Here is a 12,846-nt window from a genome sequence, read left to right as displayed (position 1 = left end):
TATTTGCTAACTGTGTAGCAATTCTCTGTGTCAATTTGGCCTTGCTTTTGTGATTGAAATGAATTCTAGGAGATAGAACAGGATGAATTTCAGAGGAAGTTTTTGCAAAGCAGTATCACAGACCAAAGCATGAAGGATTTTTGGTGAGAGAGGCCAACTCTGTTGCCTTTTTTTGCCCTATTTCCATTCTTGCAGTGATCCTTGTAAAAACACAAGTCTTCTGTGCATGATCTTGGAGGAACTAACAGAGAATAAAATAAATACCCTGGTTTTGAGGAGGCACCACATGGTCACCCACCAAAAGTCTCATTTAAGAGGCCTGCAGTAGCCCATGGCACCCTAAGTTTGGGGAATAAATACAGATGTAACTAGAAAGATTATAATTTTTTTATAACGAAGTGTATTGATTGAACACATGAGACTTAAAACTGGGTTTTTTGAAACAGTCCTGCCTTGTCTCACATTTAGGGACCTATTTCCCGTGTTTACTGTCAGTTTTGTATTGTCAGCTCTTAAAAATATAGCCTAAAAAATACACCAAAATAGCAGAGTTAGCTTTGATCTATAAAATAACACCTGAGCAAAGCATCAGTTGTGCAGTAAAAATACCAATTTCTGAGCTGACAGTGGAGCACAAATGAGGTGCTGAGGTGTTAAGATTTCCAAATAAATTGGAATTATTTTGAGAGAATTAGGTCTGGTTTTATTAGACAACTTTTCCTTTGTGTTCATGATTTCATGGGGAGAGGCTATGAAAAAGCTGAGAGCTGCATTATAGTTGGGCTTCAATATAAGAAAGATAAAAGATGATCTTATGTTTAAAAAAATATCAATTTTGGGGTTCAGCTAGTGGAAGTTAGGATGCCTTGTTAAATATTTTGTCTTTTAGTATAAACAGAAGCTGCCTGATCCTGTGTGCAGGAGTTCATTAGTAAAATAGATGATTTTCAAGTATTTAATTCATGCCTAATAGTTTTGATGCATTTTTATTGACACTAACTAATGTGTATACTGCAGTACAAAAAGACAAAGGGATGTCCTGTAAGGCATTGGCGTTTAGAAGCAGGAAATCTCTTTTCTGTATCATCTAAACCATCCCTCTGTCAGTTCAAAAACATCCTTCTTGTACTATTGCAACAGGCCCTGCTGAAAAGTTTGTCCTCGTGGTGCAAAGACAATTTGTCATTTTGAACTTTGGAAATCCAGGTATTGAAGCTGATCATAGTTGGAAGCTGTATCTTGTAAGGAACATTTCTGTGGAAAATATCTATTTTTATTTTTTTTCAGTCTGTAGTTAAGGACTGTGTAAGATCTGTCTTGACAGTACTTCTTGAAGTGAAAATGTCCTTGGTGAGAAGTTTTGAACGTACTCTCTTTAGGCTTCTACTCATACCCTATCATATCTATCCTACAAACAGCGAGTATATGGCAGCAATAGACAGCAAAATTCAAAATCCGTGTGAACGAACAGATAAAAATGTTATCCTTTGGGCTGTGGTTTTGGGTTTTTACGCACTTTGTCACAGCGGCAGCATTATCGAGGACACGCACTCTTGCTTTATCGCGTTTTCCTGGATCGGGGCCGTAAATAGCAGCGGGTTTAAGATCTTTTAGAGGCTGCGTCCTGTAGGAAGATGCGCAAAACGCGTTTTTAAGTTAAATTCCAGGGATTTGAGGACCCGAGCCCGAAGCACAGCGAGACCCGTGGCTCTGCCCGCCGCTCCCCGCTGCGGCCGCGCGGGGGCGCGCTCGTCCCGCGCACCTCGGCGGGACGGGACACACTGAACTCCTCCGCTCCGCGGATGGCTCCCGGCCCGAGCCCGGTTTGGGGGAACCCGCCGTGCCTCAAAGGCTCCCGTGGGGGGCTACGGGCCCCGGGACCGTCCGCACCATGCCCGGGCCGAGCGTCGACCCCCGCCCGCCGCCCCGCACCGTCCGCACGGGCCGCTCCCCGCGCCCTCCCTCGCCCCGCCTCACGCCCCGCCCCTCTCGCGTGTGATTGGCCGGGCCGTTCCCCCGCCGCCGCCGATTGGTGCTCGCCGCGCGCCTCATTTGCATGGTGCGGTGCGCGGCTCGAGGCGGTGCTGCAGCGGAGAAGTTGCGCCGGAGCCGCCGCCGAGCGCCCGTCCCGGCCCGGCCGCCGCAGCCTCCGCGCCCTCCGCCGCCCCGGCCCGAGCGGGACATGGCTGAGCGCAGCCTCCCGCCGGGATGGAGGTAGCCGGGCCCTCGGGGAGGGCTCCTGCCCGCTGCGCTGCCAATCCGCCCGCGCCGCTCGGGGCTCGCTAGGGATCTGCCCCTGCCTCACCTTTCGCGCTTGTCCTGCCGCTTGGCTTAACCCGTCTTTCCTATGGCTGGGATATACAGCTCGACTCTGAAGACCCTGGAGGATTTAACTTTGGACTCTGGTTATGGGGCAGGGGATTCCTGCAGGTCCCTTAGTCTCTCTTCTTCCAAGTCCAACTCGCAAGCCTTCACCTCTTCTCAGCACAGAGGCAACTGGTGGTACTACTCGGGCTCCATGAACAGTAGGAATAACAGCTGGGACACCGTGAACACCGTGCTGCCGGAAGACCCCGAGGTCGCAGATATCTTCTCCAAGTGCCCTAAGCTGCCGGATCTCGAGGAGTACCCTTGGACCGATGAAGACATCGGCAGGATCCTGCGCAAAGGGAAGGGAGAGGGCCCGGGCAGGAGCTTTTCGCAGGAGGCTGTCAGGCGGCTCTCGCAGCTGCTGCGGCGCGCCCTGATCCGGGTGTCGCGGGAGGCTCAGCGGCTCAGCGTGATGCACTCCAAGTGCACCCGCTTCGAGGTGCAGAGCGCCATCAAACTCATCCAGAGCTGGGCCCTGGCCGAGAGCTGCGTGCTGGCCACCGTCAAGGCGCTCTCCCTGTACAGCATGAGCGCCGGCGATGGGCTCCGGAAAGGCAAATCCGCCCGCTGCGGCCTCACCTTCTCGGTGGGCAGGTTTTTCAGGTGGATGGTGGACACGAGGATCTCGGTGAGGATCCACGAGTACGCGGCCATCTCCCTAACCGCTTGCATGGAGAACCTGGTGGAAGAGATTAAGGCTAGGGTTTTGGCGAGTCAGAGCCCCGATGGTGGAGGGGAGATCTCGGCTGAAATCCTGGAGATGGTTATCAACAACGATGCGGAACTTTGGGGAGTGTTGCAACCTTACGAGCACCTCATCTGTGGGAAAAATGCTAATGGTAAGATCCAGCTTTTATGGTCTGTTTTCTTCATACCAGCAAGCTTTACTGTAAAAGTCCTCGCTCTCTGTGGACTTGGGGTTTTTCTGGGTTTTCTTTGCATCTGGATTGCATCTTGGTCGCGGTTTATGTGTGCGTAAAGCAGACATGACGGTCCTGCCAGGCAAGAACGATCCTGCTCTGTCCTTAAGATGTGCCAGGTTATAACAGGCTGTGGGAAACCAAGCCCTGTTGTCCTAACAAACATCTGACTTTACACCAGCTGCTGTTTTGAGCATTTTCCCTCTAACTGGCGTGCAAATATGTTCTCTGTAACACTAAGATGAAATGTGGTTTACAAGCTGCTGTCCAGAAAGTACTACTATATGTCTTTTAAACAAAATTTATCTTACAGCGAGTGTCTTGTAGTTTTGTCTTAAAGATGCTGTTACTACGTACAGCCTGGAGAGGGAAAACAACATTAATCTTTTTTTTTCCTTTGCGGTAGTAAAATTCACTTTATGAGCAAAAACTTTGAACTTGTATACTTTGGAATTCCTTGTAACTCAGCAGAAACCTGTGGTGTCCTTTCCTGCCATAAACAAGAGCGCGTGTGTGAGCGTAGGACGGTGTCTCGGTGATGAGAATAACACAGTGTTAAGGTACTTACCGCTGCCATTTGTTTGGAAAGCAAAGTTTCCGAACAACTTAGAGGAATGTTGGCACCTTCTACGGGAGCGAGGAGCAGTTTGGAAGGCTTAAGCCGTGACAGTTGTGTTAAGGAGCTGCACTGTTTGTTTCGCATTGTCACACTGAGGAATACCATATTTTTCCCATGGAAAATTCAGGGAAACGTCCAGTTTAGAAAAGTATTTTGTGTACCACCCACGGTGTCATGACTTTTGCTGGCCTCTGTTACGGTCGGCTATTCCATGCTTAATACGTTTGTGATTTAACTCTATAAAACCAAGGGGCTTTTCAAAAGGGAATCTCATAGCGAGAGAAGTAAAGGAGCTGTTTTGAGTTGAGGGGGAAAAACCCTTTGAAGCTGTCACAGATGGGCTGACTCACCTTCTCCTCCCTGGGTACATTGATTTCCTGCAGTTTTTCCATACCCGGGCAATTCTGTTGTTCGGATCACGAGTAGGTGACTGCAGGGAGTTGTCCCCGTTGGGTCAGCATTACTAAACAGTTGAGAAATAAATGTGAAGAGCCTTTTGGATGTTCTCTTGGCTCTGCTCCAAGGCATAACTAAGTTTCAAGGTCAAACGCAGACATCTACACTTCTAACTAAAAGCGCTTGGGTGATTAGAGAGGTATGAGGACGTGTCTGCCAAAACACTTGTCATTCTTCGTTTTTCATGGGAGTGTTTGTTTGCCACCAGCTCTGAGAAAAGGACTTGTTTCTCCCCCCTTGTTCCTTATTTAGGGAACCTGGAGGGAAGTATTTTGGTTCTGCGAACCTGAATGTAAATTTCAGCTCTTCTCTGCTCGGTGCTTCTGCCGCACAGGTTCTGTGTGTAAAGTGAAGAGTTGGAGCCTCACTCAGCTTCTTTTCTTCTTTAGTCTATTTCTTAGGAGAAATTTCCCTGGAAAAACTGCAGTGAGTGAATGGATGCTGGTGTTGAATGGGAAGAAGGGTGAGTGTGCAGGGAAATGCTTATAAATATTCAGAGCACCAAATGGTCAGTTATGATAACGCTCCTGCACAGTGGAAAGCCAAGCAGTCAGTGGCCACAGAAGGATTGGCTTCTGTTGCCTCTTTTGTTGTTCCTGCCTTTCAGATCAATCCTGTCAATGATTGAATGCATTTTTTAAGTCTGGAAATTGAATAAAACCGCACATGAAGGCATCCTGTGATTTCCTGTGACAGTCTGTCACTAGTGTTTTACCTGACACAAGTCAGTGAATCCTCTAAATGGCTTTTCTTGCAGTTGGAAGGCCACAAATGGTTTTATATGGATGCAAAAAAGCTTGAAATAACTTCTCTATTCTTCTCCCTGTAGGAATTGTAAATGAGTAGTATTCACATCATTCTGCACAGTGCTTTCAAATGATCTTGTCTTTTACGTTAATTTAAATCTGAAGTAGATCTGGCAGTGAAATAACTGGATTTATTCCTGTTTAAGGAACAGGGAAACTTGCTTTACTGTCACTTTTGTTTCTTTCCTAGTAAAAGCATTTAGTGGAGCGCTGGTAAATTGCAAACTTGGGGGGTGTGTGTGTGTTGGGTTTTGTTTTATAGCCCTGAGTTTGATGGCAGAGATAAAAAGCACTTAGAGGTTCAGTTCCAGCTCCAGTCAAGCATTGTAATCCCTGGATGAGATCCATGGCGCTGTCCTATGCAGAAGATTGCACGGGATTATCATAATGGACATTTCTGGCATTATGATCTATTGAATACCATTTTCATTATTAGATCAGGACAGCCTGCTGCTTTGGAGTCAAAGAAACAGTAAGTAAATACATAAATCTTCCTAAATTCTCATGAGACTGAGGTTTAGACCTGTATTTCTTCAGTGACTAATCTCCCATCAAAGACCACAGTCCAGTCACTTGAAGCTTTGGAGGCTGAAAGAGCAATATTGTATATAAAAACAAATGTGTTTTAATCAACACCTGCTGTGTGAAGGGTAAAGTTAAAACTCTGTAAATGCTTAAGGGGGAATTCTAATATTATTTTTAAATAAATAATAATCAGTGGCTTTCTTGTTTATTTGCCCTTTTTGTGAAGCTGTTCTTTAATCAACTTTTTTGCTGCTTCTGTGAGCTGTTCTCTGCCCTTAGTGCAAGTTCTGACTCTGTGCTTGGGACTTGGTGGCTCTGCCTTGGAAGGAGGAGGAATGACCTGAGCCTGTGGCCCTGAGTTCTTAATGCCCCCAAGGGTAAGGTCTCCTTAGGCGGAGTTCAGGTGGGATGTTGTAAAAACAATGCAATGCTGGAAAGAAAATGAAACAAAAGCAGCAAAAAAGATAAGCAGCTACTGAACAATGTAGCTAATGAAAGGTAAAGCAAGTGTAAATTGGAATGCAGGTTTTATTTTCTATTTTTATTTATATGGGGATCTATATATGCAGTGGTCATATATAGATGCAGTCAGAAAATGCATATATGCAGTCAGAAAATGCACCCAGTGGTTTCACAGGGGTTTTGAGACACTCTAATTAGGAATATTAGTGTCTATTAATTTAAAATGCTGGAGAGAGAAGTTGAAATCTGAACTTACCTTGGGAATGCGATTCTTTTACTTGATCTGCCTGTGTTTGGTGCAGGGTTCTTTAGACTCTGAGCTGTCAGCACTGCAAATACATTGGGATATCATTGCCCTGTTAATTACAGCACTTGGGTTGTAGTGAACTCTCTGGTTATGGTCAGGCACTCCTCTGTCTGCCAGTCCACCTGCTGTGCTGTTTAATGCATCAGCACATCCTGGTGCTCTGGAGATAGAAGTGTTGACAGATGTTTTGCCAAAGGAAAAAAAAAAAAAAGGAGAGGGGGAAGGGTTGGAATTTAACCCGATAATGCTGTTTCTTCATGTACCTCTTAGCCCAAACACTTGAAGTTCTCCCTGGACAATCTAATACACAAATGAGTCTTGTGCTTTGCTCACCTGAGGATGAAGAAAAATAGGGTCTGAAAGAATTCTATTTGTGTTTTGAGGTATTTTTCTTAGGAAGGGTTGGGGGGGGGGAATGTGTAACCTTTCCTCACAGTGTGAGGGAATGGTTTGGACTCTATAGAATTAAACAAGGCATGAATTTTCTTCTCTCTAATATTAAATACTGACAAACCTTATCAAACACCATACATGGGCTTAGCATTTACTGTCACCAACCCTGTGTTCTTTTATATTTCACACTACAAGTTAAAAATTATAGCTGATTTTAACAGGATTTTTTAGAGCTACACTGTGATGAAAATTCCTTTTTATACTTATCACATGATCTGAAGTAACTTTATTTCTGCATAGTCATGGTACTGTATTGAAATGCAGCATGGGGGAAAAATAATGACATTTCAATAAGCAGAATGTCCTTTTGTTATCTGAGCTGAACAAACTGGTGTGCTCATCAAGAGCCTCATCAATTTTAATAAGCTATCAGCTCCACAAGTCTTCAGGAAAGCACTGGATGGTGGAAGGGGGGCATTTTGGGGAAAAGAGCTGCAAATGCAATCAGTAAATGAATTTGAAGGGAAATACAGGATTCATATGGTGCTACAGCAGGTACAATTACAAGGTGGCTTGTAAATTGTTTCAGAAAAAAATAATCAAGTAACTCTGTCTTCTGTGTTACTTTGTCTGAATCAGGAGTTTGAAGCAATTTTGGGGATTTCTGGGCAGGAATTTGGTAACTTTTGGATATTGGAATGTGGTAACTTTTGTTCACATTTCCATGTTGGGTGAACTGGGTGAAGCTATGATCCTATTCCAACTTTGGCTTCATTCACCTCTGGACCCCCAGCCCACCTTGTGTGCTTCTACTCCTACACAGCCAAGAGCTTGGATTTCTATCCACAAACCCACAGGGACAAATTCTTTAAGCCTAAATATTAATGCTTGTACACACATGCTCTCCTCTCCTACAAAAACCAAACCACCAGGTGCATATCTGCAGATGTTTGTGTTTTTAATTGTGCATCTTGTGTTAAAGTACAGAGCAAGTAGGGCTGACCTGCCTATTTTTTTCCACTTTACTGTGTGTCTATATATATTTTTTTAGTTTTAGTAAAGGAAAATTAATGATGTCATGATTCTGTCATAAATTAATCCTTCACATTGCTGATATTGCCTCATGGCAATAAAATTTGTGTCCTTTCAGTAAAAGTGGTTAAAGAGCAAGTGCTGAAATCCCCCTGTCTGTTACTACCAGCAGCAAATGCTGCTGATGTTTAGATTTTTAGTGGAATCATTGTTGCTGGCAACTTCACCCTGTGAAAAAGAGTTGTGTCTCTTGGAGAGAAAACTCTGTGACTTCTTTTGTCAAGGCTGAAATTTTTTGTTACTGCTAAAGTTGAAACCGAGCAAATATTGTTGGGGTCAGGACAGAATTTTATCCCAGAGTTCTGGTGTTTGGTTCATTCATTAATTCATTGATTAATTGATTTTCCAGATGAAAAACAAAAGCTGGTTTAGCTCAAAGATTAGGAGTGAACACGTATGCAGTATATGGGGTGCTGTTACATGACATTTTGTGTGTGTGTGTGTCAGCAGAAAATGAGGAATGAGCTCTAAATGTTCATATTATTAGTAATAAAATGCAATGTGTTTAATGTACAGTCTTCTGATCCTGGAATAACTGGAATTAAAGTAGAGATCTTGCAGCTGATTTTGCTGAACTGAGCCACTAGAGTGGGATTTTTTTTCTCATGTATCCCATCTAATTTCTTATGTGATTTGAAACAACAACTCACCTGATCAAGGGAGGGTTGCTGATTGTCAATCAACTTCCATAACTGATCTGTAGGATTATGGATATCTTCCTCTTCCTTGATATCAGCACTCATCCAGGGCATGGATGTAATGTGTATATATATATATATTTTGGCTGTTTTGACATCTTAATCCACCCTAATTTGGAGTTATTCCAAAACTAACTGAAGTAGTAACAAAGAGTAGTGGTGAATTTTGAATACATTTTGTTCTATTAATGGGGTTGAGATGAAACATCTTTTTACACTGAAAAATCTTGTTTGGGTAGTAATGTTATTGCAATGTTTTCATGTTGTAATAATTTGTCTCTGCTGATGTACATCATGTGATTCAATTACTCCAGTTAATGGTCCATTTAGAGCTTTCTTCATCTGTTTGATTTTTCTGTCCCTTTCCCCAGCTTGCTTTGTAATGGATGGGTCTGCAACAACTCAAAGGAAATGTTTCAGTTTATGAAGTCCTCTGTTGCAGGAAACATAAGTAAAAGTGCGGGAAACATTTATTTACAATAAACAATTCCAAGTTGCAGGGTAGGATGGGTGAAGACTCAAACACTTAATTAACTGCAGAGAATGCTGAAGCTCCAAAGTGCCCGCTTGCACTTGGGAGGTTAAACCCAAAATCTTGGTGCTGAAGTAGAAGTAAATCATTAAAAAACTCATTTTACAGCAATGCAAGAAAATGGAATAAGGCCAAAAGTGGTATTAATCCTGTGATCTTCACTAAATTAGCTTGTTGTCCTTTCTTAAAGGCTAATGCATTTTACATTTCACTTTTTCTTGAGCAATTTGTCAGTTGTGCCAGCAAAATTAAACAGAGGAGAAACAGAGGCTTGTAAACACAATAAACCCACTGGATACTCTGCAGTGCCCAGTAAATCTCTCAGCTGTCTTAATTCTCCTGAATGTTTGGAAACAATATGAAAATAATTCTCCATTTACATTTGAACTCTCACTTTGCATTTGGTCAGGGCTGAGCTTTACAGTCAGTGTATGTGGTCCTTATTTATAAACATTTCCTGTTGTTGGAGACTCAGGATTTTGCAAGCTGGACATTAAGGAAAACCCCTCTCTCCCTGATGAAGTTTTGCCCCATCAGTAGACAGCAGGAGGAAATGTCCATTTACTCATGCTGAACTATGAGAATTCAGGCTGATGAACAAAAGGATAAATCCAATTGAATTTCTGGTGCTCCCTTGTTTTATTGGGATTGACTTATGTGGTATTTTGATTCTTAGTGCCTAACATGACATTCCAATAAATCCAAACAAGCCTGAGGCACCAGTACATCCAGGACAGTGGTGGCTTCGTGTTTTTTCATTTACAAATTGGGGCCAAAGTACTTCTACAGAACTCTTGATTCTTTTTTTGTACAGAAGAGCAGCTACATTTAAAAAACAAAGAACAAATATATATAAAAAACTGGTGGACCTTGTTGAGAGCATGAGTCAGTTTAAGGGTTCAAGCTGTGGATTTTTATGGAATACCAGGTTGGAAGGTACCTGAAGGATGACCTTTCAATCACATGAGTGAGGAGAGCCTTTGAAGTGGAGTTGCCTTGTTTGCATCACAGGACTTGTCCCAAGAAAGCAGCAATAGAAAGAGGAAAGGTTTGTTCCTTTCACCCCCAACGCATCCAGACTTGCCTCTGGCCCTGGGTCACAAGCCAGGCAGGATCTGTGAGCTCAGCCTGCTCCTTGGGAAGGCTTGGGATACAGCAGGTGACCTGCTGAGCTTGGCAAGGCAGAGGTGGCTTTGTCAACCCCTAATTCAGGTGTCTGCCTGCAGCCTGCCCGGGTGGTGGCTGCACTTCTGTGAGCTTGGGACATGCGGGATGGAATTAATAGCATGGAAGTAACTTCTGAGGAAAGGGGATGATGTGACAGCTGTGCTCTTCAGGAGGGAATGCTAAGGATTGAAGTGAAATGGAATTCCGAGCTGTAAAATCCTTGTCTTTTAAAACCTACTTGTTATGTGGTACTTGCAGGTGGAAACCCCTTGGAATTGTAAACTTCCTCCTCCTCATCTGCTCAAAACCTGTTCCTTAATGCTGTGATTCCTGGTTGGGCTGATGCTGTTGAGGAGCTCCTCCATGGGGCAGGGGTTTGGGTTGGTCTGTGCTGTGATTACGTGAAGCATTTCTCTGAAATTGCCCCTCGGCAGAGCCTGAGGTGCTGGGCTGCAACCTGGGAGCATCATTAAACTGAGTCTGAGGGATGGTTTGGTGCTCTTGAATGTGGTGTGGCTTTGACCCAGACACTCAGAGGTCAGTTGTACACCTGAGCACTTGTCAGTCTTGTTCTGGTTGTTTAATTATTACACATGGACCATCTCTTTCTTAAAACCTGTTTGATGTTCACATCATGTTGTACTTGACCTGCTTCAAGTCTGAATTGAGCAAAATGCCAGAACAATCTGTCATGAGGCTGCATTTGGCTCTCCCTGTCCAAAAATTAAAAAGCCTTGACATGAGCCAAAAAAACCCCAAAAAATGGGAAAATGTACTTAAACAATTCCTGTAGTTTTTGTGTAGTGACACTAAAATGCTTGAGATGATGAAGAGTGTTTGTGGTAGAATCTTGGGGTAGAGACCAAGAACTGAAGCCAAATAAACATTTCAGAGCAGCTTTTCAGTTTGTGGATGTATATTTATAACAACTGATAGATTTGCTGTGGGGCTGTGCAAGATCAAAGTAAAAGTTGTTTATGGTCTTTTGGGGATGAGAGGAAAGGAACACTAGAGAAGACATAATCTGCTTGTTCCATTCTGCAGTGTTTATAACATCACAGTCCATGCTGGCTACTTCTGTCACTTTAATTTCTATCCTAATCTGGAGTCTGTTGCCTGGGACCTGGAGAATAAAGAAAAAAATACAACTCTGTTTATGCTGGGACTTATACATTAAAAAGATAAGCATGCAGAGGCATAATTATCTATTATTTTTTGATCCTATATAGCTCTGGATTTTTTCCTGATTAGTTCCAAGATGACAGTGAGTAGATTTTGTTCTAATATTTACATTTTATTGTTTGTGAATCAAGCACACTACTATTGGAGCTGAAGGACAAGAGTTGAATATTGGCAGACAGTTAAAGTAGGGAATTGGGCCAGTTTTGCCTCATATTTATTCTTCAGACTATTTGGGTTTTTGATGTTTTACTAGAATTTAGTAGAAGTCAGTTTCTTGTTTATTTCGTTTAAATGACGACTCAGTACTCCAGGCAGCTCTGACTCATATCAGGTGAAAGCAAAACCCAGGGTTTTGAGCTGCTTTTAGGCAGTTCACTCATCTTTATCTTTGATTTCTCTTACAAGTGGTTGTGAGGTTCCTTTTTATTTCTTTTCCCAGTTTTTGTGCAATTTCCTGAGATAACACCACAGGCCTAACCAAAACCTTAGTGATGGTGTTTGTTGTAATAATATGAGAGATAACATATAATGAAACATATTTCCTCTGAGGCGGTGGATATAAGTTCTCTTGAATTGTACATTGAATTTCTGCTCTTTGGTTGAATGTTATCTTCATTCCAGCCCCCCACCCTGTTTTGTGCTCAGCTTGCACTGGCGACTTTGTTTAGTCTAGAGATCATAAAAATGTCTCTTGAGCTGCATTGATACAATTTTATTACTATCTTAGTGTGGTTTCTGGTACTTTTGAGCTGTTATATGAATTTTATAATGTGTCTGTGGATATTTGCACAGTAGGGACAGTTGGACTTAGAGTGGAGGGAAGAAGGTGAAAAACTATAATGGTAGTAACCAATTAATAATCTTTATTGTTGTTTTTAATAAACAATGTCATTCTATTGTCACTATATAAAGACTTTTAAAGCTTCCCCCCCCAGGAAGTATTATGAAAATTTCTGTTATGCTTTGTCAGCACATGTTGAAACTTTGGCTTGAATGGATGTCAGTTTTGTTCAAACCTGAAGTAAGAACAGGAGATTTGTCAGAGTTGTTGTCAATGACCTGCTGCTGAAAGAAGCTCAGAATCCATGCAGGAAGTTCTGCATACTTTGAAGTTAAACCTTGCTGCAGCCTAAGGAATAATTTCCACTTCTTTTAATAGATATTGGTCAATTTTTGCTTAGCAGAAAAGACTGGATCCTTTCTAAAGCAGTTGCCTGGGTTCACAATTGCTTGGATTGAGGCCACATGTTTGTCTGAGGTGGTTTTGTTTTAGTGCTTTGTAATAAACTTAAAGGATTTACACCTTGAGGTGGGAGA

General features: G+C 42.8%; 1 protein-coding gene across 2 annotated transcripts in view; it reads left to right on the top strand.

Moving 5' to 3' along the window:
- ABTB2 (ankyrin repeat and BTB domain containing 2) overlaps positions 1-12,846 on the top strand; it is a 114,450-nt gene that overhangs the window by 1,168 nt on the left and 100,436 nt on the right. The window contains exon 1 of one of the 2 annotated variants that reach the window (XM_058806718.1): positions 2,348-3,209. The exons of the other annotated variant lie outside the window; for it this stretch is intronic. Coding sequence (XP_058662701.1) covers positions 2,348-3,209 — 862 coding nt within the window. Of the gene's footprint in view, positions 1-2,347; positions 3,210-12,846 lie in introns of those variants that run through there. 2 annotated transcript variants of the gene reach the window in all.

This window comes from Ammospiza caudacuta, chromosome 6, assembly GCF_027887145.1.
Source record: "Ammospiza caudacuta isolate bAmmCau1 chromosome 6, bAmmCau1.pri, whole genome shotgun sequence".
NCBI lineage: Eukaryota > Metazoa > Chordata > Aves > Passeriformes > Passerellidae > Ammospiza > Ammospiza caudacuta.
Note: the sequence above shows the minus strand (reverse complement) of the source record. Positions and strands in the feature narration are given on the sequence as shown.